Source organism: Vanacampus margaritifer, chromosome 6, assembly GCF_051991255.1.
Source record: "Vanacampus margaritifer isolate UIUO_Vmar chromosome 6, RoL_Vmar_1.0, whole genome shotgun sequence".
NCBI lineage: Eukaryota > Metazoa > Chordata > Actinopteri > Syngnathiformes > Syngnathidae > Vanacampus > Vanacampus margaritifer.
Window position 1 is genome coordinate 10,773,010 of NC_135437.1, and position 25,193 is coordinate 10,798,202.

Below are 25,193 nucleotides of genomic sequence, written 5' to 3' on the forward strand. Positions count from 1 at the left end.
GGTCCTCGAGAGCCCCTATCCAGCTTGTTTTCCATGTTTCCCTCCTGCAGCACAGCTGAATCCAATGATCAGCTAAACAGCAAGCTTTGCAGAAGCCTGATAACGATCCTAATCATGAATCAGGTGTGTTAGTGGAGAGAAACATGGAAAACAGGCTGGATACGGACTCTCGAGGACTGAACTTGAGCACCCCTGGTCTACACCCTGGACCGGTCACCAATCAATCCCAGGGCAATTAGGAAAAATATTCACTCACATTTACCTTTATGAACATTTTGTCTTCAATCAATCTGACATTTTTGGAAAGTGGGAGCAAGCTGGAAAAACCCATGCAGCAAGCACAGGAATAACATCGAAACTACACAGGAAGGCTGAAGTGTTATTAACCATGCCAGTGTTACTGTAGCAAACTAATTTGAAACCTTAAACAGCTACAACACCGTTTAAAAAAAATTGTGAAATGGCGCCATCGTGTGGTCATCAAGCCGACCAACAAGGTGGTTCTTCAATGCAGAACGTGTGTGACTTCTTGGATTAAAAACAAACAAAAATATTATCGATCTATCTCCTGACACCCCCCCCCCCCCCCAATTGGATCGGCTGTAGTGTCCAAAGGAATTCTTAATCAATTAATCTGACTCAATATACTGTAACTGAATTTACCTGTGGGTACTAAAAGAGCTATCACAGAATGTGATTGGTGTACTATACGTGAATTGACGGGCAGTGCATTTTGTGTCTGGGTCTTCCCTGTGAGGGACTTAATTACGCAATCATTTGTTTCATGGAACAAATGTTAGAATTTAGTTTGCAATGGTCAAGCTATTTCTTATGGACGGCATAAAAAAACCACTACTGCATTTTGAAGAATGACAATAACACATGGTGCGTTTAAATGCCAAACAAATGTGGCTGTTCTGTCCAATCACAGGGCAAGTTGTGTGACGCCCCGCCCCCCCTTCCACCGACGGTCCAATTTTGACACCGAAAGTGCTTCGCGCGTTATATGTCTGCCACGGAAATGGCGGATCCTGCCTCCGAGGTAACTCCTCCGGTGACTGTCGACAGCTGTGCTTCCGTCAAAGATGAAAATAATACCGAGGGCAACGGAAAACCCGAAGCGGAAACAGTTGAAGCAGCCGGCTGCGGCGAGTCAAAAATGGTTGAGCTGAAGGCGGAGGCCGGCGAGGCGGCGGAGAAGGCCGCGAGCGAGGCGCCGACGATTGACGTTCCAGAAGCGGTCAACCTGGAGGCGACACCCAGTCCCCGAGAGACGCAGCTACCTTCCGAAGAGGTGCCGTCGGATCCGCAGCAGAACTTTGCAGAGGACGATGGAGAGCGCGTCGGCTGTGACACGGAGAAAGATGCTAAAGAGGAGCCCGGGGAGGAGAGCCGGTGCTCGGGTATGGAGGAGTGCGACAAGAAACCGACTTGCGAGGAAGGCGACAAACTGAGCGGCGGAGACGCGGCGCTGGGGGATAAAAGGCGGCCGAGCGTGGAGATGTCCTCATCTGACGGTGAACCGCTTAGCCGCATGGACTCTGAAGACAGGTAAGAAAGTTTGGCCAGTCGCTGTCGTTTGTCCCCGGGGACGACATCCTTCCATTCGGGCAAGAAGGTTAGGTAAAATACAAAATGAATTGACCCCCGCATACTCGCGTTTCTGTACCCGAGGATTCACCTATTGACAGACTCCTCCCACCAAACATTTTATTTATTTATTTGTTTTTACCCCCCCACACACCTTTCTTTTAATCTGCCCCATTTTAGCCCTTTTTATTTTTGCTTCAGTGATACATACAGTGAACCCATGCTTCATGCAAAGCATAGGGATCAAGCCATGCCACAAATATCAAAAGTAATCGATCAGTTGACCCGACCCAAAGGGGTTTATATGGCTGGGGGTTACACTAAAAGGTGGCAAAGCACTATGTTTGTCGAATTGATGATCTCAATTTACTTCAAATTCTTTCATTGGCACCAAGATGGCACTAGATGGCACCAAAGCAATACTATTCCTTTCACTAATTAATGGAGGAGATATTGAGATTCATTTTTTAAACTGGGTCACAGTTCTGTAGGGCTTCACTATACACTAATTTCTCAAATTCATACTGTATAACACAAATAACTCTTATAATGGGCAACCTTTATTGAGTCAAGGCATATTTTTGACCCCCCCCCCCCAAAAAAAAAACATCACAAAAAATGTATACACATATTAATTGTGTAGCTTCTACTATTTAGTGGAATAGCATTTAATTGTTTTGCCTGCCAGTATGTAACTGGGATAGATGGTTGAACAAAAATGCATTATTACTAAATCATTTTTGGTCCAACTAAGTTAAATTATTTAATTTCTTGCAGAACACCATGATGATCTCACATGGCACATACATGGTGGTCTCCCAATACTTTTGTCCACATGTGTGTGCCATGAGTATTGAGAAGCACAACGTATGGTTAATCAGTTAGAGCGTTCTTTCACTTTTTATATTCCAAGTGACTCGTCCTATTGGCACCTTGTTCACAAACCTGCAAATGTTTGAAGATTCATGCCCGCTGTCTGTGTCATTGTAATATTCAAGCCTACGACCCATCCACTCCTGCTCTCTGCCCAGTATAAGCAGCACCCTGATGGAGATGGAGAGCACAGTGTCAAGTGGGCGCTCCACCCCAGCTATGATGAACGGACAGAGCAGTGCCAGTTCCTCTACTGTTAAGACCGTGGCCTACTCCTGTTGCTGGGACCTTTGTCTTCAGTACTTCAACTCCAGCCCTGATCTTGCTGAACATATCCGGGGCGTCCATGTGGACGGACAAAGAGGAGGGGTACGTACATTTGAATGCTAATAAAGTCCTTTTTGGGCTCTGTCTTTCACAGATTCCGAATGGTAGACATTTCAAAGAGATTGTATTTATGTTCTTTAAACATATTTTCCTAGGGTAAGGGTTGGTTCATCTGTGTGCTGTTTGAAATTTCAATTGAATTAATTCCTCGCACAAGATATTTTAGTCAAACCTCCCATACACCATTCTGTCGTCTTTTATCCACAACAACACACTTAAAAAAAATATTTCTTGCACTCCCTTCTCCATCTTTCTTTTCAGGTGTTTGTGTGTCTGTGGAAGGGTTGCAAGGTGTACAACACCCCGTCCACCAGTCAGAGTTGGCTCCAGAGACACATGCTGACCCACAGTGGCGATAAGCCCTTCAAGGTAAAAACTGTCAGCGCCATTCAAATAGGATGACTGACTGGCTTCAACACATATAATGTTGTCACCATAGTTGAGATCCAGTATGTGTTGAGTTTGTGTTTTATTTCCCTTGTCCTGTGCTCTACTTCAGTGCGTCGTTGGTGGCTGCACTGCAAGTTTCGCTTCCCAGGGTGGGCTAGCTCGCCATGTCCCCAGTCACTTCAGCCAGCAAAGCTCTTCCAAAATGTCCAGCCAGGCTAAACTCAAGGAGGAGTCACCCTCCAAAGCTGGCCTCAACAAGAGGAAGAAGCTCAAGAACAAACGCAGGTGCTCCCTACGTACGTAAACTCAAAGGCACACTAACACTACACAATATGCACACACACCCATACCCGACCAATTTCTCCTGATTACATCTCACAGCTAACCTTTGTACCCTGAGGCATTTTTATCGACAATATATTCCCCTCCGAGTGTATTAGTGCAGTCTTTTTGATAGAAAAAGAAAATTGAATATGAGAGAGGAGATCAAAATTTCATTTTCTATTTCCAGGCATTTATGTCTGGATCTACACTTGGAAGATTTGTAATTTTTTTGTGAGAAAAATTAAAGAACAGATGGAACTAAAATACATTAAAGCCAATTAAATGTAATCTTTTAAATTAAAGAACAGATGGAATTAAAGTACATGAAAGCCATTAAAATGTAATCTTTTAAATTAAAGAACAGATTAACTTAAAAATACATTAAAGCCATTAAAATGTATTCTTTTAAATTGAAGAACAAATTAATTTAGAATACATTAAAGCCGTTAAAATTAAATTTTTGCCTTCAATAACTGCAGCAAGACCATTGACATCACTAGATTTTCCCATTCTTCTTTTGAGAAGCTTTTACAAACTTTTACTACAGCTCCTTTCACTTGTTTTCGGGCGGGGCTTTTCTCTTCAATCTCATCATTCGAAGGTAAAATGCAGGCTCTATAGAATTTAAATCTGAAGATTCATTTGGCCGGTCTAAGATCTCCCACTTCTTGCCAGATTAAGTGGTTTGTGTTGGTAATTATCTTGTTGCATGATGAAAGATCTCCCAGTTTGTTGCATCTTTCACTAAGCTGACTGACAGAATGTTTCTCTAGAGTCGACATTTTATTTTGCTGCTGTCATTATAGGTTGATCTCTTGCCTCTTGTCAATCCGAAAGATGATGGGATAAATTGTGCTCATATACCACAATGTGTTTTATGGTGGAAATAATGCTACTAGAAATAATTCAGCTCCTTCTCATTTAGAAAGTTAAAAAAGTCTGTCTTTGATTTTGTGTATCAGTTATTGTTTGTCTGCCTCCACTTTCTCTCTACCCTCCCAGCGAGGCCCCATGACTTCTTTGATGCTCAAACCATGGATGCCATCCGTCACCGAGCCATCTGTCTCAACCTCTCCACTCATATTGAAAGCGTGGGCAACGGCCACAGTGTGGTCTTCAACAGCACGGTGAGTCTGTCTCTTTTCCCGCTATTATTTAGACAATCGTGAGCATCTATCTAAAGACAAATTAAAGTATGTTTGAAAGCATGCTTTCCCCCTGTATACATACAAACCGCATGCATATTCCTAAACCACTGCACTAACGAGCTTTTTGCAAGCAGGCTCGAAAGTGTATGTTGAAACCGTTGTAACCATTGAGTGAAATTAACAATATTCTATGTTTAGTGACTTTGATTTAACATGACAGCCCTTGCGGACAACAGCTGCCTCAAATGAACAGTAGATTATTTTTGTCAATGGCTCAAATACTGTACAGTAAATATTATGACCCTAGAAATTTGATCAATAAATGTGAAGAAATCAACATTTTAATATATAATATACAAAGTTTTAGAGTTATGTTTTACTCATTTTGAATTACTTAATCACTTATTAGGAATCATTACATTATTTATTCTCTTTTTTTCCCTTCATATTATTAAAGCTATTTTTTTTATTTTTGTTTTGCCAAGTGGTGTCGTGCTTGCGGTGATGAAGTGGCAAGTTCTGGTGATGACGCACGTGTTGTCGTCATCCTCAAAAACATTGTATCATCAAAGAAAGAAAGCGATTTTCAACACACGAGATTGGTGAATCATTTGAAAAATAAATAAATAAATCACACATGTGGGGACGATGAATAGTATTGATTTGAAAAATGTTAAATTGGCCAAATTCTGATGTGAGGTATCGCCCTAAGGCTAGCGATATACAGGGCCAGTCCTGGTTCTTAGCGTGGAAATCCAGACTCACTCGCGGCTTTGCCGGAGAGTCTGGGCAACCGTCCTATCAGTCGCATTTCTGAGGCGGGGTAAACCTGAGCTAACAGACAGTGGAATGAACCAATGAGCGTAAAAGTGACTTGTTGAAGAGACAGTGTTTGTGATAAGTGAAGCAAAGCAAAGCCCCTCACTCCGGTGTGCGCAAAGGAAGTACCCGTGTACACTCCGGCAGTGAAACGCTAGTGAATAAAGCGAGGCGAAACGCTCCCTATGCTTTTGGTGTGAATGTGGCATTATAATTAGGTGGCTCAGTGTGTCCACTACCGCATACCATACTTTTCAAGTTTTCGTTTCCACCGAGTTTATGAAGTTAGTCAGAATGGGGAGTGTGGACGTGTTTCTGTAAAATGGGTTAATGTCAGTTTAACAAGAATTGGCTTGAAAGTAGAGTTTTCCAGCTGGTTGGAAGAGGTAGCAGGCAATAGACACTCGGCTCGTTGCAAAGTATGCAAAAAATATATAAAGTTGGGCGTGAAGGCCTTCGAGTCACACGCAAAAGCCAGAAAGCACCAGCTTGCTATAACTTAAAGTTAGACTAAAAATGTTCTCATAATGGTCTAAAAAAGGTCTAAAATTTAACTTGGTGATTCCTGTAAGAACCCTGAATGAAGTCAGTATGTCCATTGAGGTTTTGTTATGTTGTGAATGTCGTACTAGTCTTGAATTGTCTTTTTATTTTTGGTCAGCAGAGGGCGTGGTAGTTTCTCTATTAGAGACGCATCGACTGATATATGCTATTTTTTTTCGCCCCTGTGCACTTTATGTGAACCTCTTTTTGCCTCCAGGCTTGGTGTTGTTTTTCTTTGAATCAGACTTCACAGGAAAGACAATTGAATTGTGTTTGTGTTCATGGTGCTTGTGTCATTCTAAACTTGACTGTACCAGCCGTATGAAGGCCCCTATGGAAACCATATTTTCTTTCATCAGTTCATTCAAAAGCTTTAACAAAAATGCAATATTTCCTTCAAATGTAACTTTTTGATCATGAGTTTTGATTGGCAGCTTTTACTGTGCAATTCCACTAGAGAGTGCCATATCCTCTGCTGCTTCAAGATGATGAAATTAAAAACATTTTGCAGTGTGCACTGTGCAATAACATTCATGCACTCCATTTCATCAACATTTGGTCACAATTGTCTTTATTGGCTGAGTATATTAAACAGTTAAACATACAGGGAATTAGGTACCAGTAAATACTGCCAATCTAAATATACTAGAAAGTCTATACAGGATATATAGGCCTACAGAGTTGTTGTTTTTTTTTGGGGGGGGGTATTGCGGTTCATTCAGTTTGGTCTTAAAAGTAGCCATGAATGAATACTGTTGCTGTAAGTTAACATGCGTATATAGTGCATTTTAATTGTGCTGTGATGCTATAGCATGTCACTAGTGGTGGCTAACCTTGCAGAAACAGTAGTGTTCATAAGATGTAAAAAGCATGTTGTTTACCCTCCAAGGGGATAGTGGCACCAACCGCCTGAGGTGCTTTTGATCTCGCACTATATAATGGAGCCCGAGATGTGAAGTAGAACAACTGCTATGATAAGAGAAGATTCTGTTTTTTTTTCTCCTTTCATTTGTTGGTCATGTGTGGCCAACACACCACTTCACGTGCATTAAGCAGCCTCTTATACTGCAATATGCATGCGTAAGATTATTAGCATGGAGAACATTAGGGGGAGTGAAATCATTATCATATGCACTAATGGCGCTCAATAAAAGGATACTCGCCTTTTAATAGGTCTGATATATGTTGGTGTTTGGCCTGCAAGATACAAGGAAGTTCAGAAAATAAAGCGCTCATGTGTGCATAACAAGAGTTTAAATAGATCAGTTTTCAGGCCATACCAACAATTATGCAAAGATATACAGTACTGTGAACGTTTGGCAGACTGATTCCTTGTGCTGTTGCCTGTTATTGTTACCCTGTGCTGTCTTGTTCTCTGTTCTTGCTTTACCTTGGGTACTGACTGCAAGCTGAGAAATGAAAAATGTAAGGGAAATCTGAAGACAGAGCTTGGGAAGAACTTAAGAGAAGTCCAAGCATTTTTGGTCGCAAGGTTGGAAAGGGGGGAAACTTGTGCGGTGGGAGAGTGATGGAAGCTTTTCGAAAGAGGATGAGGAAAGGGGTTTAGGTGAACGTCCGGGTCATGGTATCAGAATGAGATCGGGCCACTTGAGTGTGTGTTGTCTATTCCGCCAGCCCGGGAGATTTGTGGGCAAGAAGGACTGCGGCGCTGCATCAGACCACAAGCCCCGGCGGACTCCTCTGGGCCAGGGACGGAGCAGAGCTGTGGGGGTTTTGTGGAGTTTGGCCAGTGAGCCTGCTGACACGCCAGAGCAAGTCAGCCATGTTTATGATGGGATATTTTTGTTATTGCGCCCATCTGCGTCATCCAGTGCTTGACCCGCTGACACGAGACACCCAGTTAGAACCGGCCTGCCCTCCCCCGTCTTTGGTTCTGCATTTTTCACGGCCTGTTTTGGAGCCGCTCTGATGTTCACTTTTAACCGCTCATCCTCCCCTTTTCTTTACCTCCTCCCTCTCTTAGTGTGTGACTGACATGGCTTCATTAAAGCAGGCACCTCACGAATCACTTAATACAGCTCCAACACAGGCCAAAATATTTATCTTCAGCCTTTACATACCATTGCGGTAAATCTTTGCTCTGTGATCGTGAACCAACTCTATGTTTTTCTGAAATTGAAGTAGCTGTTACACTCAATTTAGCAGGCCCTTTATTTGACCTCGGAAATGTCTAATCTCTTGTGTGGATTTATTTTTTGAAGGAGACTTTTTTAGATTGCTGGAAAAAAATGTGCCTAATGAGAATTTTTAATGAGGAAAAGAGTACTGGGAGTGCTTCGTCTTAAATGACAACCTTATGTACACAAAAAATAAAAAAAATCACAACAACATGGATTCTACACGATCTGTTCCGGGACGAAGCTTGTCCTTAATTTTGTATGAATTAAAATATTTGTATTGTGATTGTCGTCATCATCACAAAAATTAGCTGTACAGACAATAAAATAAAGTATTTCCAAAGTACAGGATACTGTACTCTTTCCTTTATTCTTTCTCACCCTGCCACCCAATCCCACCTGTCGTGAGTTAACAAACCTAAATTGAATTCCTACTTGTGCACCAATTGATTCCCCGGCTAAATATTTGTGTGTAATGTACTGTACACCTCACCACCGCAACTATGTGTGTGAAAAGTACCCTGTCCAAACAGATTACAAAACTAAACATAATATATTTTGGGGTGAAAACTGGTAAGTTGAAAGACAATCTTCAAGCAAAGGTCTTGTTCTTTATCTTTTTGCTTTTTTCCTTTTTGAGCTTCCATCCTTGCCATAGTCAGTCAGGGGTGGCAAAAATACTTTCAGATTTTCGTGCATGTAAGAGAACTTTTTCAATGTGAGCTCATTCGCCATCCTAAAAATAGACATTCCTATCATAAAAGAGCCGATTGACGCAAAAGCTTATATGTGTGGCTATTTTTGACGCTGCTGGTTATTTTTCTAGCTCTCTCTTTTCCTACCGACAATATTTGTGTGAATTCCGAGCCAGTTTTACTGTAAACTGACACAGCATGATAGGCGGAATGCTAAGTAAAGTAAATGCCAATGAGCCTGAAAAACACTTTTTTTTTGGTCTGTATTTTCACAAGTGGAAAGTTGGGAATTGTGGACAATCATGCTGCAATTGTTTTAGGAGCAGAGTTAAAGCAGGTAAAGGGTGCTTGCCTGGGCATCTTCCTCTGAACAGATTGCATGACTCTAACTCATCAAGCCATCCTAAGTGTACTCACGCTCTCTGATTATGAAGACTTTTTAGTTAATTTCAGATATAAAAGACGGCTAAGGATTCTCTATAGCTGTGAGTGTTAAAATTTCAAGTTTAAATTTTTGGGAGTTTATTTTTTTTCCTTCTGAAATGTAATTTTAACATTTTTCAGAGTTAAATTGTGTCCACTGACCAGAGCTGGTGTTATTTTACAGAGTTAATCACCAAGTGTTAGATTAACTCTGCAGAGATGTAATTAAGCGCCACCTTCGCACCTGCACTTCTCCATTTTGAGAGAAACAAGACAGCACCATTTTCCTCCTCCTTGCTTGTCACTGGGAAACATTGTCATTCAAACATAAGGAGTTTAGGTACATGAAATCATTTTCACTCACTATTCATTAGTTTAATATTAACATTTAATATTAACATTTCTAGTGTTGATGAAAGCAACTTGTTTTGAGTGTCCATAAATACAACACTGACCAGTGTTGACTGATGTTAAATTTCAACTACCGTCAGAGTTGTTTTGACTCCATCTTAGTGTAACAAAACACTTTCAAAAGTATTATTTTAGCTATAATTATTGTGTGCCAATATATGTACGTTTGAAGAGTTAAATTTAACTGTAGGTGTTGAATTAACATTGCTGACGAATTATCTGTGTGGTTGCTGGCTCTTGATGCAATGATGGCTTCGTTAATTGACTTCTGTTGCTCGACTTAATGGCACCTGTGCTATTTTTATTACTGGAGAGTTGATGTTATCTACCAGGCTAGCTTTTTGTTTTTCTAAAATACTCAAAGACAAGCCAATCAAACATTATACATATTAACATGTGATAAATGCCCAAAACTAAAACCCAATGATGTAGTTTTTGGTTCCCAGACTGCCCCTTCAGAAGTTTCTACTTCGCCTGTATGCAGTCTTGCTATTTTCGCTATATAATAATTTACAATATCCACTCATTTTATCCTCCTCAACCACAGGTTCCACTGGATTCATTATTGTTATTATTAATATTATTTTAATAAAATAATAATAAAATATCCACCCCAAACACACAAGTTTTTGTCATCGCTTTCAGGTCAGAAGCAGTTGCTCATGGACTTCCGCTTGAGGTACCCTGGTGCCAGTTGTTTACAAACATGAAATGGTCTATACCTAGCGACACAAGTCCAACACAACAATCTTTTGCCATCACTTAAACTAAAGTCCGCGGTAGTCAAATCACTTTATGCCACACAAAAGTTCCCTGCTGCTTATTGTTTACAAAGATCTATTGTCCATCGTTGTTAACTTGAATTATTATCTGGGCAATCTGCAAGGCTGCAGTAAACCAACAAATGTTAGAGTGCTCTTGAAGGGTATGTCTTTCAAGTTGTGTTGGACTTGCTGGTTTGGTCCAAATTAGACTATAAATTCATGAAAACATACTACTAGTGTCACTGCACGCTTACTGACTATCAGTGATATTGCTGATAGGTGGTGATATTATATCACAATCACTACCTATCAGCAACCCACAATGTTATTTAGTTTTCAGTCTACATGGGCTGAAGTGTGGCTCTTAAAAAAAGTAAATTAGTTGGAGGTACATATTTAGGTATACAGTAGTTGTAGTTATATTTGAATGTGAAGACTTTCCACTCAGATCTCCCTTTCTGTTCTGGTCTGGTTTGGTTGCTATGTAGAATTGATACAAAAATATAACAATGAGTCAGTAGTTGCTTGACCCTTTTTCCGATCAGGAAAATATCTTCAAATGCCAGTCCCTTTTTTATTGAAGGGCAACACAGAACAGGTTCAATTGAAAATAGAAACCCATTTTTGCTCCAGCATGCATTATTAAGAGCCCTTGCATTGCTGCTTGTGGTTAATGATCAGCCTCCGTATCATTCGGTGAGGTGTTTGAATTAAGAAGCCTCATTATTTCTTTGAAGCCGTTTCTTTACGCACTAGGGAGAATGGTTCCATCATGCTTTTTGGATCACAGCTTGCTTTGAATTTTTACACCATCTGTAGTAATCTCTTGGTTCAATTACCGTATGTGTGCTTTTGTTTTGTTTTTTTAAGCATTATTCATTGATGGCGCAGACAACAATGATGACGTTAATTCCTTCGCAAATAACTTTAACAAACAAATTTATCGGCGGTAGCTCAATGGTTTGTTTTGTCTCGATTTGTTGCTGTGTAGGTACTAGCCAAAAGGAAGGAGGGCTCAGGAAAAGTGAAAGTTCTCTTACACTGGACACCCGAGGACATGTGAGTAAAACATCTTCGATTGAGCCATAATTGGAAATTTGGAAAACAAAAGGATTATCATGAGAATACATAAATAACTAATAAAGAGTACACCGTTTAGCAGTGTGTACTAGTGGTTCTGAGGTCCTTTGTTTGAATCCTGGCGCAGGCCTTCCTTTGTGGTGGTTGCATGTTCTCTTTGAGAATACGGGGGTATACTCTTGAGTAATCTGCCTTTCTCACATATTCCAAAAATACGCAGGTGAGGTGCTACATGTACTTTGTAATCATTGGCTAGTGACATTATCAATATGTCTGATTCACTCCATTTTATGTGCCCAGTGACAGCTCCAGTAATTCTTCATTCTTGTTCTGTTCAACTGTCTATTATGTTTCACATTATAACTCACCATTAAGCTAACACAAATATTTGTTTCCACAAAAAACATACTATTTAAGGGACATGAAGTGTACTTTAGCTGCCACACACCTACTCTGTAAACAAACACAATGCAGCTTAGTTTGTTTAGTGGCACTTAAACAGCCTCTTCTAGGCTCTTCCAATTGAGCCTAAGCAGTAACCAATGCTTTTATTCGTTTTTAATAGCACGATTATTCAGTCTGTTACTCTTACATTTGACTTCTGTTACACTTTCCTATAAAGCAAAGATATAAGATATTGCTAATGTTTCATGAATCAAATAAATCATAAAGTATACATCAGATAAAGATGCAACCATCATTTGTTTCATGTTAACACAAAATGTCTTTCCAAGTGATGACTTTATTTATTTATTTCTGTACTTCACATGCATGAGCCTTCTTGAGTAATGAGAATCAGTTAAATATGACCTTGCTTTCAAAAATCTAACATACATATGAAAGAGTTGTGAGTGAGTGTATGATACCAGTGTAGTATGACACTGCAACCACAGCTCAGTGGAGGGGAACCTTGGTGCAAGCTCACTGACCAATTGAAAAGGCCTTGCAGGGTCAGCACTGCGCTTATGAACGGGGCTCGTCTCATTGTTAGTGCACTTCACAGAATACTGTGATGTCTGTTTATGTTGTCGCTTGAGGGAAGCACCCACTGCTGCACTCCCATTAAAGACTTGGCTGCACAGCCTCTGAAGATGATTATAGAGCAGAGGGACGTGAGCGGGAGGAAAAGTGTGGAATCAAGCAGAAAAGTTGTAAAGGGAGATGATGAATAGAAGGAAGGCCAGAAAAGTAAAGCAAAGGGGGAAAAAGAGGAAAGACAGTAAGTACTGCGGGAAGGACAAAGGTTGCAGGGAGCCAAGGTGACTGGATGATGCATCACCAAGTAGACTACCGTTGAAAGCTTCCGCCAAACTCTTGTTCTGATTCTTCATCCATTCATGCTCCTCCTTAGATTTTTTTTTTAACAGACAGAAGTAGTGAAGGGAAACCAAATGATGAGTTTTTCTCATTTAAGAAAATCTCAACTCAAATGTAAGTAATATTGAACATTGAACTGGCAACCAAATAAAAAAAAAAAAAGGTATTTTCATTGCATGTGCTTTTTCTAGGCACTGAAGGAAATTTCAACTGTGTGAATATGGGAAGTCACGTTATTAAAGTTGGTGCCCAGCCATTTCACCATGTGACTCATTTCACGTTGTGACTGGTATGATTTAACCTCATTTATGTGCACTTGCATTTTACTGAATATGAGGGAAATAAAATAAAACTGCAAAGGGTTTGTCTGTAATTGTTTTAACAATGCAATGCAAGTTTTTTGGGGGAAAGGCACTCCACATACAGAATCTGATTTGATTCCAGTAAACACCCATTTTGCAAGTTTATTACAAGGTCAACCTCAAAGCAATACTAGACAGTTTTACAGAGTTTCTTGTTGTCTGTTTTGAATGTGTAGTCTATCTTTTTGAATTGTGAAGTTCTAAGCAGCCAATGACTACCTGACCTTGAGATGTCTTGCCAAGATTTTAGTGCATGCCAAGCCAGTGAAGAATATCCAATTTCTTTACATTCAGCAGCACATTGTTTGCTTTGGCTGCATGTATTGACTCTGGATAATATCCATCTCTTGTGCAAGCCACTTTTCAAAAGTTGTGCTGCATTTGTTTGATTGTAAGCAGATTTTTATAGTTAAAGGTGCATTGTGCATTTTAAAAGAGGTCATGTTAAAGCTTTTTCTACATCATGCATGCTCCACCAATGCCCAGATGAGTACGAAGAGCCCTGACTGTTTTACTCTGACTACATCTGTCAGCTTTTATCTTCCCTTTATAGTAGAGTGTGTGGACCCTGCACACTCCACAGTTTCTTTGGGGAGGGGAGGGGCGGAGTTTGTCAACTGTGGCTGTCGCACCATGAATGAGCTTGACACATATGCAGCAGTTACGCTTTGGGCCAGAGGTGGCAGTCGTGAGTAAAAAAGTGTCAATCTGCGCAAAGATCTTTTAAGGTCCAAGATTTAAAAATGTGTATTTTTTGTTAATGTATTTGATTTTTGTGTGACAACATTTTGATGTACTACCCAATACAACTTGTGCAATCTGACATTTCCCGTACCATGACAACACCTCAAACAGATAGATGTCCCCCCAACTTCAACGTTTATTGTAGCCCAATAAGAATTGCCTTAGTTATTATGGTAAATAGATTATTTTGGAAAATGAGAAATTGAGGTATCCATAATGTCGTTTCACCTAGGACAAACAATGTCACGCAATTAATGACAATGAAAATTATTGAATGTAGTCGTGGATATCTGAAATGTTTTTGACTAAATTGCAGGTATCTGCATCTTATATCCAGTTCAACTGTTAAATGTTAAAAGGTCTTGCCATAGGTGTTAAGCTATCGACTATAGCCTATGATCAACATGGCAGTCAAGGTCAAACAAATATTAGTGATGCATGATTGTTTCATGTGAAATAGTATTACATTTATTTGGCTGCAGCGAGATGTGCTGTATGGCCTCAATGCCTCTATTGTAGCTTGCCCCCCGCCCCCCTTTTTTGGGGGGGGGGGGGGGCACAGAGATGTCCTTTAAAATGACATATGAATCTTGCAGTCATTCTACTGAGTCCCAAATAAAGCCTTTTAATATGCTAGCAATTTAATATACAGTGCTGCTTTGTGTTCAACGTAGTGCTCCTGTCATCTCAGCTCAGCTCAGCTCAGCAACCATCTCGATTTGGCAGCAGCCATCAATTTTCATTGCAAGTATGGACTTCTCTCAAGCAGGCAAACCCCCACGGTAGCCCTCCCAAAAGAGACCAATTCTGCCTCTTCAATAATCAAGACAAATAACATTCTCCTCTGGAAAACAAAACACATCCATTTGTTTTCATTTGGTTTGGTTGACTGACTGGGTGACGTCTCCCAGCGAGTTTGCGTGCACATACATATACTGTATGCATGTAGCAGATTGAGTGACTGTTGGCTCGGGTCGTGCTACAGCACAGTCACTATGACATGCTGTGGGTGACGCTGAAGTTAAGCAAATGCATATGAGCGTGGACACTCTGAATACAGTTGAATGTTTACCGAACTCAGCTTTCCCCGTTTGTCATTTGGAGGGTTGCTTTGTACATGGAATCTAACTCAAGACCAAGCCAAACTTAATGGTGTGTCAACAGGGGGCTGCTTCTTTTCATCGCCCCTTAAGCTTCTTCTTTATCGCTTTCTTCTCTGCCTCTCAATATAAACAAGAGATACCACAGCACATTGTACTGGGTTGGCTGTGTAAAAAAGTTGCTGCTTCTATGGTAACATGAGCCAGAAGTCAAAATGCATTGTATCCTATCAGAATACAGTTGTTGTAATTACTGTATATGGAAAACAATCAAATGAAAAAAACGTAGGGACACTGCAACTTGAGTGTACCTTTTTGTGCCACATGACGAGTTATTCTGAAATGATTTAATTGTGCGCCATTTGTAATCTAGGAACGTATGTTGGTATCGTCACATAAGGACTAGCCTCAGTATTCTTTGGCAGAAGTTATGTACACAAATATTTGGATTATGATAACATTTGTTTTATTTTATTATTAATGAATGTCATTTTTCTATCAGGAATTTTCATTTTTTACCAAAGTCTTAAATCCTAAACGAAACAATCAAACCAAATGTAATGAAAGTTTTGATTGCCTGTTTGAATTCATTTGAATTATGAAAAAAAGTAATTTCCCATTTAGGAATGAAATTTTTTGCTCAAAGGTTTTTGTATATTGTGACTGGCGCACATACAGACGCTCCCCAACTTACGAACGAGTTACGTTCCGAGCGATCGTTCGTAAGGTGAATTTGTTCGTAAGTTGCTTCAGTGCTATATTTTGTATTATAATTTATGTTTAAAGAGAATACGTACAGTACTGTACTACGTATGTTAGAGAGAGAGAGCGAGAGACACACACAGTATGTACATGTACGTAATAAGATAAATAAAATGAAGTTTAACTTACTTTTGGAAGATGTACTCGATGCTTAAGGATTTGATGGAGGAGGAGGAGGAGGAAGAGGAGGATTTTATACCATGAGAGGTTCTTCGTCGTCGCTGGAATGGGCTTCAAAAGTTACTTCCTCCTCTGTAACTTCAATGTAGGAAGAAGTTGAGGGTCGAGGAGAAGAAGATGAGGGTTGATGAGTACTGTATCTTCCTTGGAGGATTTACTAGAAACTGGCCGAAAGAAGCGATCTAACGACGATTGCACAGTTTTCTTCTTTTTTCATCATAAATGATGCGGTAGCACTGTATGGCATCATTCAATTGATTTGCAACCTTTGTGCAACGTTCAATATTTGGGTCTTGCTGCTCGAAGACTGCGATGGCTTTATCTATGAGCGACAGGCGTTTCTTCTTCTTCCTCCTCCTCGACACGTTGCTGAGCCTCCAATGCTGGGTGAGCTCTCACAGCGCCAAGCGTCGGTATTAGCGGCGGAAAGAAGCACTACAGTACTCGGAAAAAGGTGCGCAATACAAAATCTAACTTACAGCATCTCTTTCCGAACATTTTTTGACATGCGCGCAGACATGTTCGTATGTACCGTTGTTCGTAACTCGAATGTTCGTAAGTAGGGGAGCGTCTGTAACCATATTTGTTATTACGAGGGAAGAAAAATTTGAATTTGATAACTGTGGTCTGTAGACTGTAGACAGTCATTGGCTGCAAATAATTTTTTCATGGAAGCATCAAGTGTTTTGTTTTAATTAATAAGTGGTACAGAAGTGTGCCATGCATATTAGAATGGAAGTAAATGTTATATTTTTGAAAACCTTACCTACCGTAAATTAAAGTTGGAAGTCTGCTCTTCAATCATCTTGACTCATTCCTAAATCTGTTGCGGTGATTTCTGAAGGCAAAAACATCAAAATACTCCTTGTTCAAATACACCTCCACCTCACTGTATACATTTTACACATTGTTCTTTTTATTCAGTCTTTTTTTTCCATTTGAGTGGAAACGTGCCTTGAAAATAGCATTTTGCTTTAAAGATTAAATGTTGTCATCTTTTATTATTGTTTTACTCGCATTGCCTTATGAATTAATAATAATGTAAACTCAGTCAGCACGATGCTAACAGGCTTCACGCATGAGCTGGACTTTGATGATGTATTGAATTATTCAGTCTATAGATTATTAACACATTGTGTTTAAATACATTTCATATTAATGCTAAAGGTCAGTTGTTAAATGAACAATATTGAATGTTAATTTGTGTCGATTGACTTGCTTGACCTGCAGGATTGTTTAGATAGCAAGTAAATAGTTTGGGAAAATACAGGAAATGCACTCAAGAATTGGTTGTATTTATACATTTCCCTTTCGTGACCTTTGTAAAACCTTGCATATATATATATGTGTTTTGTTTTGTTTTTTCACACTTCCTCCATCGGCCTGAATGCACTACATTTGAACTACCTTCACGCCATCTCACCAAACAGACTGATTAAGCATGTGAATAAGCGATTTGGCAGGGTGTTTTGCTTTTAGTGTGTGTGTGTGCGTGGGTGTGTGTGCGCGCGTGTGTCCGTCTGTCTCAGGGGGCTCCAGTGATGACGCACATAGTGACGAGGGGAATGCTGGGGGTGGAGACGGGGGAGGGTTGTGAGGGAGGGGGGAGGGTTGTGAGGGAGGGGGGAGGCAGCGTGGACTCGCTAAGCTCTTTGTTTCCGTCTTCTGCAACCTGACTTGCCACGCCAAAGCTGGCACACTCCCTCCTTTCAAGGCCACCGTGCTGACGTGGGTACAGTAAGGTGCAGCTGAGCACTGCAGCACATCATGTGCATGTGCGTGTGCGTGAGCTTGTCACCCTCCTTTACCTCCGTCTGAAAGATATGAAACAGTTTGCTCTGCTTCTACACCCTATTGCTCTTGATAGTTTCATGTGCACATAGGTCACATGCCGATTTCAATTGGTGGGATGTTTGTTCTTGTTCTCACGTGAGCTCCTGTATTTACTTGTGTGTCTGGTCAAAGCAGCGTACACTCATGCAGAGAAAAGTATTAACGTTCCCGGGACTAAAAGACCTTCTTTGTCCATTTCACTCACGCTGGCCCATTCATCATGACTGCCACTCCATCCTTCATCCCTCCTTTACGTTGCAGCTCATGGCCTGACTCCATGTTTTCTGTGGATGTGTTTCCTTACAGCCTGCCTGACGTGTGGGTCAATGAAACGGAGCGATCTCAGCTGAAGACAAAAGTAGTACACTTGTCCCAGTTGCCGCAGGAAACCGCCATGCTGCTGGACCCAAATATATACAGGTGAGAATCCGTGTGATGGCATTTAATCTCACCGCACATATGCATAATCGAAGAGACGAGCTCCATCAATTAGCCAGCCAACACACACGTTGTCCTTCAATACTGAATTTTTTTAATCAGTGAGGCTGTCTGAACCACCAGGGGGCACCAGTTCCTGTTGTAAGCATCTACTGTAGTTTGTCAACAGTTGTACATAGCGCAACTTTCAAGGCCACACAAACCTGCCTAATTATATATACTGTAATTTGAATATAATGAATTTTTTACCTTTTACAAAGACTTGACAATTAAATGGGTGTTCTTGTCTACAGCTCTGCAAGACCTTCATCCCAATGAGAAATGGGTTTACATTCAAAGAAAAGACAAAGTAGCTGAAAAGGGATTTCTCACAGAGGAACAATCCACCTACAATATTTATAATGACTATTAATAATATTAATAATCAATACAAATCAGTCACAAAGACAGGTGGATCCTAATTGGACCTTAAAAACCTGAAAATGAATTAGCATTAGTCACTCCTACTGGACTCTGGTTTCATATTTGGATATAATTATCACGTCTCAGTAAGTTTATTTCAAGGTTCTGCAATACAATAAATCCACAAACAAATTAGGTTGTTGATTTCTCTGCAAAAAATATGAGAAATTTGGCCTGCATTGAAGTTAATAACAAGAACATTTGAAATGGTTTAAATTTTCTTTTGGCCATAAATCATAAAATAAGTGTTGTATGTGATGAGATGAGATTCAACACTTGTTTTCCACTGTATCCTTGGGTATTTTTTTTAATTTATAAAGTAAGTTAATTACTTAATAAAACACTATATAAAGTGATCATTACAAGATCCCATTCACTTTGTGTGCTTTCTTAAAGCCGTTCCTTTCCATTTCTTTCCAGAGCACTTCCACAGAAGCGACTAAAGCAGAGGTAAGTTGCACTCACTCAGCAGTATATTGCCATCATCTAATCAGCATGATTTGGTTTTATAAAATGTAACATATTTATGATACCACATACGATTTTACTCGCTGAGTTGAGGAAAACGCATTTTAAAAACAATTTAAAAAAGGTCAATCAACCTGACTTGGCTAAGTATTACTACCGCATTGCTTTTCGTTGGACAAGCTACCCACTTCCAAGTCATTATCAAGGACGCATCTTGATTGATGTGTCTAAAAGAATTCCGGGGATCAATAAGCCCTTCTTTTGGATGTTGTTGATGTTGCAAATGATGTGATCGGTGATATAATAATACAATCAAAAGTGGGGTAAAATAACAATTTAATGGATAAAGTTGTTAATACATGTAAATTAAACAACTATCAATCAACATAGCTCATGTTTTATTTAATTTTATTGTAATCACTCATTTCTCACTAAAAACATCTCTCGCTCTCTCTCACATTTCACTCAGCCTCTAAGGAGTCGTTTCTGGACTGAATTCTTATTCCTTGGTCTTAGAAGTTGTTTCTAATTGGGATGGGCCACTCATCATCGCCGTTCTCTGCAATGGGACATGGGGGAAAAAAACAATATGAACAATTTGTCTTCATCAAGAACTTGGAAGAATGCCCCCCCCCCCCCCCTTCAACACACACACAAAAAAATATCACACTCAGTGTTGTAACAACTGTTTATTGGGACATTTTCAGTGTTTTGTGTAAATTATGTATGCAAATTTGTAACTTATTTTTATAACGAACAAAATGGTCATTGTTGTAAATTTGTGTATGCAATGGAACCGTATTTACTGTGATAAGCAATTTTAATGGTCAGTATTAGGGACACTTGGAGTGTTTTTATTGTCTTAAGCCAGGGCTAGGCAAGTTCGGTCCTAGAGAGCCGCAGTCCTGCATGTTTTTGGTGTCTCCTGCCTCCAACCCAGGTGTTCAAATCATCAGCTCATAATTATGTTCTGCAGGAGCCTCTCAGCTGTGTTTGAGGAGGGGGTTACATCAAAAACGTGCAGAACTGCGGCTATCTAGGACCGAACTTGCCTACCCCTGCCTTAAGCACTTGTATGATTATACTGACAAAAAAATGCTGTAATTTTGACTGACTATATTAACCTGAGATTAGAATATACATGTGTTACAGAAGCAATGACTGCTGATGATATTCCAGATGACCAACTTTATTTATCAAAAAGACTTGCTAAGCACCGGCACACCAAATTGCGCTTCACTTCTTTTACACCTCCTTTTACACGACCGTATTTTTTGGACTATACATCACTCCAGAGTGTAACTCGTACCTGTCAAAAAATTCATCATGAAGAAGAAAAAACACAAACGTCGCTCTGGAATATAAGTCACATTTTTGGGGAAAATTTATTTTGCAAGAACAGTAGAGCTTGAACTTACTCCCAAATTCCCCGTTTCCTAATTGTGGATTCATCCGGTAAATATGCTCCGGGCGCACACTGCTTCCCAACAGACTTCACACACACTTAATTGTTCTCTGTGTTGCATGGCTCTTTATACGGAGATGTTTGACTTGATTTGAATTGTTATTGTTTGTAATTTTATGTTTGTACAATTAAAAAACAACAACATTTAGTTGCCATGAAAAAAAACTTTGCACTTTTTCCTCCTCTTTTTCCTTTTCTTCTTCTTCTTCTTCATCCTCCTCCTCTTCTTCTTCCATTTCTTCTTCTACTGTCTTTTTTTCAGTTGGCAAATACTTTTGGTGCCTGACCACCGGTGGAAAGAAAGTGGTGGTAATGCACAGAAAGTCAACCCGATTAGGGACGGGAATTTGGATGCCACTCCAAGCTGTAATTTTAATATTTACTGGTCACACCTTAGTATAAGTTGCGGAACCAGATAAACTATCAAGTGTGACTTATAGTCCGAAAAATACAGAAAATATTGTATACATCCTACTTCTTACAAACCAGCGGATTAAGCACTCTGAATACATTTTAAACTAGTTGTGTTTTCTACTGTCTGTTGTGCTGTTTCATGTTTCTAATAAAACGAGGGCCATGACAAGAGTTCACAAATAGAGGTTGTTCTTACCGAAGAGGGTGCGGGGTGTGAAAGTGTCAGAAAATACTTCTATTGTGGTTTCAAAGAGTTTGTTGTTTACATAATAGGATGGATCGTCTGCCTTATTTGGCATCCTCTAGACAAAAAGCTTTGGAAGCGTGCTAACGACTCGGCCAGCACGCAGAGCCCTCGTCCTAGGCAAGATTCTTCTATGGTGACCCCCCCGGTAGTGATTATACATACACTTACAATAGTAAAATAAAATGCATTTTTAAAAAGTTAATGACCATTTAACTCCCCAAAAAGATAAATATTGTCTATTATGCATGTGCAATATTCAATAATACATATTTTATTATTTTATGTGCATATTAGATCGGATACTTAGAGTAATGTTAATTAGCAATTCACTGCAGTTAAAAATAGCATGTGTCTCTCTCAAAAAATAAAAATAAATAGCATGTGGTAATAATGCTAAACTTTAAAGAGTACTACCAATGCTAATAACAATAATAATGATATTACTCGTAACAACGTGTGAAGCAAAGTTTAAAGCAATTAACATGCTTGACACGATTTTTAATATTACATCATCCAACTAGGATTAAAACCTGACATATAAAGTAAAATAGCATTTGACTATTAATACAGGGATGTGATTTTTCCGCTAATTCGCGGAATTCCGCTTTTTTTATCTCCCCCCCCAAAAAAAAAATTCCGATTTTATTTTTTATTTATTTTTTTTTTATTTTTTTTTGTAGTTCATTGTGTATGCACATGACTTCGACAGATAACATCTTCTGCTATAACAAAGACATTTGTGGTATGCTCTAATATGAGTTACTTTTCATTTGGTCATGATACAATTATTTGTTCATGAAATTTGAACTCTTCAACATTATTTATGTGTTAACTTAGTAATCACATTAGTTAGATATGATGATATTCTCAGTGATAGTTTTTAAAAGCAAAGGCAGTCCAATGTTTTTGAATGTGACTGATTTTGAGTTGACTAAAACTGCCATTTTATATGGGATAGTTCAATATACATTGAAAATTTATGCTGTTGTTTTGTCTATTTCTTTGTCATGTGAGTGCATTGAAAGTACTTAAAAACACGGAAAACCCATGAGCTCCGGGGGGGCTCCTTGTCCCCCCACCAGGGCACTGCCCTGGACCTAGCTGGGTGCCAGCGGCCCCCAGACCCCCGGCTAAATTTTCAGATAATTTCACTTTGGTCAAATCACATCCCTGTTAATAGCAGGGGGAAGAAAAAAACAGCTATATTGTAAATGTAACTGCAAATAACAAAAGTGCACATATAATTTAGACACCATATTGAGTACTGTTAATCTCAGCAATTTATTTTAAGACCCCCCCCTTCCCCCTTTGCGGCCCAGCTACATAAAAATATTAAAATGTTAATTTACTGATAAGCCATCACCATCAAGTCCGTCAGAGATCCCAATCAGCCAAAAGAGGGCGGGAGAGGGAAGTCGTTGGGTAGGAGTAGGATCGAGTGTGTCATCATCGGGATTTATTTGGAATCAAACTGAAGCATTGGTACTTGAACTAAAGTAGAAGATTGGCTATCTTGGATTGCTAACTACGGCAACCACATAGGTCAAAACACGTTCACACACTCAAAATGAAACAGACATTGCGAAAGGTACAGAACAGGTGCACGATTGTTTTTTTTATTTTTTTTTTTATTTTAATCAAAGCAGTTCTGTACCCAAGCATGTCCAAGATTTTGACACATACTGTAATTATAGTATAACTGTAATTCAACAAAAGATGACTCTGCCAAATCTAATATTGCGGTCTAGGAAATGAACAATTAAAAAGAGAGGGCTCTTCAAAGTAGTTTATACTGTAGTCTGCTCGCAAGATGGGAGGAGTAAGATGGCTGCCCTGTCGCTTCAACAGCTTGCACAGGCGTGTATGGGCTATCGGCTATCCAGTAATATATACAGATCAGTGAGACAAACGCAGAAGTGACAATGCCGGGTGATTCAAGTACAACAACATCACGCAAAACATTTTGCTGTAAAAGCATAAACAAGCTAAGGAGGTTGTGCAAAACAACAACGACACGGCTATCCGCCATTGTTGTTGACAGACTGGCGGTTCGTGCGCAGTCATGCTAGAATTAAATCATCACTAGACGAGTAGCCCGCATATAGTGTCCACATTGGAGTGTACGGGGCGCATTTTGAAATCTTTCCACTCACTCTGTAGACCGGTTCCAAAATTGATCGGTTTCAAACTCCGAAACCGCACCGCCGTGTGGACGAACTACCCAAACTATAAGAAACTTGTCTGGATACATTGAAACGGGCTTTTGTGTGGACCTTAAAAAAAGCTTTCAGAATTTAAGATAATTAATTACCATCTGTGTGAGACTAAGTAGTATTCTACTTTGCATAAAGGATTGTTACGCTTACTTGCTCACGATCGTGCATATTGTCACATGTAATCAATCTCCTCATTTCGTGCTCTAACCCTCCATTGTGAAATATTGTTCGGCAACTGTGCAAAGAATCTGTGTTTTTCTCAGCAGCCCATAAAAGGCTGAATTTTCTGTGTGTGTGGAGCTGATATGAACTTGAGTCAAACAAATTACTCTTTTGGAGTTGAAACTACTCTGACTTGCTATGAACTGACAAACTAATTTATTAGTTATTTTTCAAAGCATCCGGGCAGTCAGCCCATACTCTATTCACACAAGTACAGACGATTCCATGATATCATTCCTAATATTTTACGTTCAATGACCATGACCTTGGACCTTTTTGTGCATTGTATTGCATTTTATCCATTTATTTATATTAAATCAGTTCACTAAGTCAAGATCAACACAGTTATTTGTTGGATACTGCAAATGAAACCAAAGCAAATCATTTCTGAGGCTTTTTCATAGCTAATTTGGAGTGAAAGGAATGATCACTAGAAGACAAACGTTGTTTTTAGACGATCAACAGTCTCTGCTGCCAAATCCTGATCATCATGATTGACAGGCGTTCTCCTTTATCATACGGGAAACACTTCCTGGCTGAGGATCGCTTTCACTTGTGGACTCCCTCCGTCCAGAGGATACATTGCTCCACCACAAGACCAAAAGGTTGAATGGGATTTGGGCAATGAGGGATCCGTTGTTGTTGAACTATTTAAACTATTAAAGCATCCACATCTTGGCTTCGCTTCGGGATGATCTGTCTTCGCAACACGTGTTGTGGCGGTATACGGTATGACTATGAAAAGCTATGCTGAATCACTTCAAATTACAGTTCGTAACATACGAACAATTCTAACCTGTGGGATTTGTTGCTCTCTGTAAAAACATTGCAAGAATGTGGAAGTCATGCTTCAACAGTGCCATGCTTTTTTTCACACTGCTCCATTTTAATGTTGATTGAGTCTTGCGGCTAGAAATATCATCTGTTTCATTTTCGCAAATATAAAATAAACATGTACAACAGTAGGTTTGCATGACTGCGAAAGTGCCTGTCCTGTATATGACATTTCCTTTAGTTCCATTAGATCTCAATAGATTGTAAAAGTGTTATGTCAAACATGCACTGTCATTATTTATAAATAGAAAACGGTAAAATGGTTCCTCTGTTTCATCTGATTGTACATTGACATGGAAATATTAGCACTTGTGCTTTGGGAGACTGTGTGGAGATTATATAAGTGGTCATTACAGCTGAGCAAGCAATGGGATGGCCTCTATTAATGAGTTAATGTTGAGCTTTGTTAAAGTGCTTGCCAAGACTTATTTCACCAAGCAGATTCTGTGCCACTGTGCTGGATGGCCCCTTTGGCCATTTACCCAACATACTTTCCCTTTCGCTGCTTCTCCATCAAACTGTACAGCTGAACAATTGCAGGAGC

General features: G+C 39.6%; 1 protein-coding gene across 1 annotated transcript; it reads left to right on the plus strand.

Moving 5' to 3' along the window:
- Positions 1-923: 923 nt before the first annotated feature.
- On the plus strand, positions 924-21,301 carry LOC144054171 (zinc finger protein aebp2-like). The gene is made up of 9 exons (XM_077569309.1): positions 924-1,551; positions 2,622-2,832; positions 3,112-3,219; positions 3,350-3,536; positions 4,567-4,691; positions 11,497-11,564; positions 18,190-18,303; positions 19,204-19,233; positions 19,721-21,301. Exons 1-9 carry the CDS (start codon positions 1,007-1,009, stop codon positions 19,725-19,727), a joined length of 1,395 nt encoding a protein of 464 aa, XP_077425435.1. The 5' UTR covers positions 924-1,006; the 3' UTR covers positions 19,728-21,301.
- The last annotated feature ends 3,892 nt before the right edge of the window (positions 21,302-25,193 follow it).

Excerpts from the sequence above, each read along its gene's own strand:
- LOC144054171 (XM_077569309.1), top strand. The coding sequence starts at position 1,007 with ATGTCTGCCACGGAAATGGCGGATCCTGCCTCCGAGGTAACTCCTCCG. Across the intron at positions 2,833-3,111 it reads TGGACGGACAAAGAGGAGGG|GTGTTTGTGTGTCTGTGGAA; the intron begins GTACGTACATTT and ends CTTTCTTTTCAG. Across the intron at positions 3,537-4,566 it reads CAAACGCAGGTGCTCCCTAC|CGAGGCCCCATGACTTCTTT; the intron begins GTACGTAAACTC and ends CTACCCTCCCAG.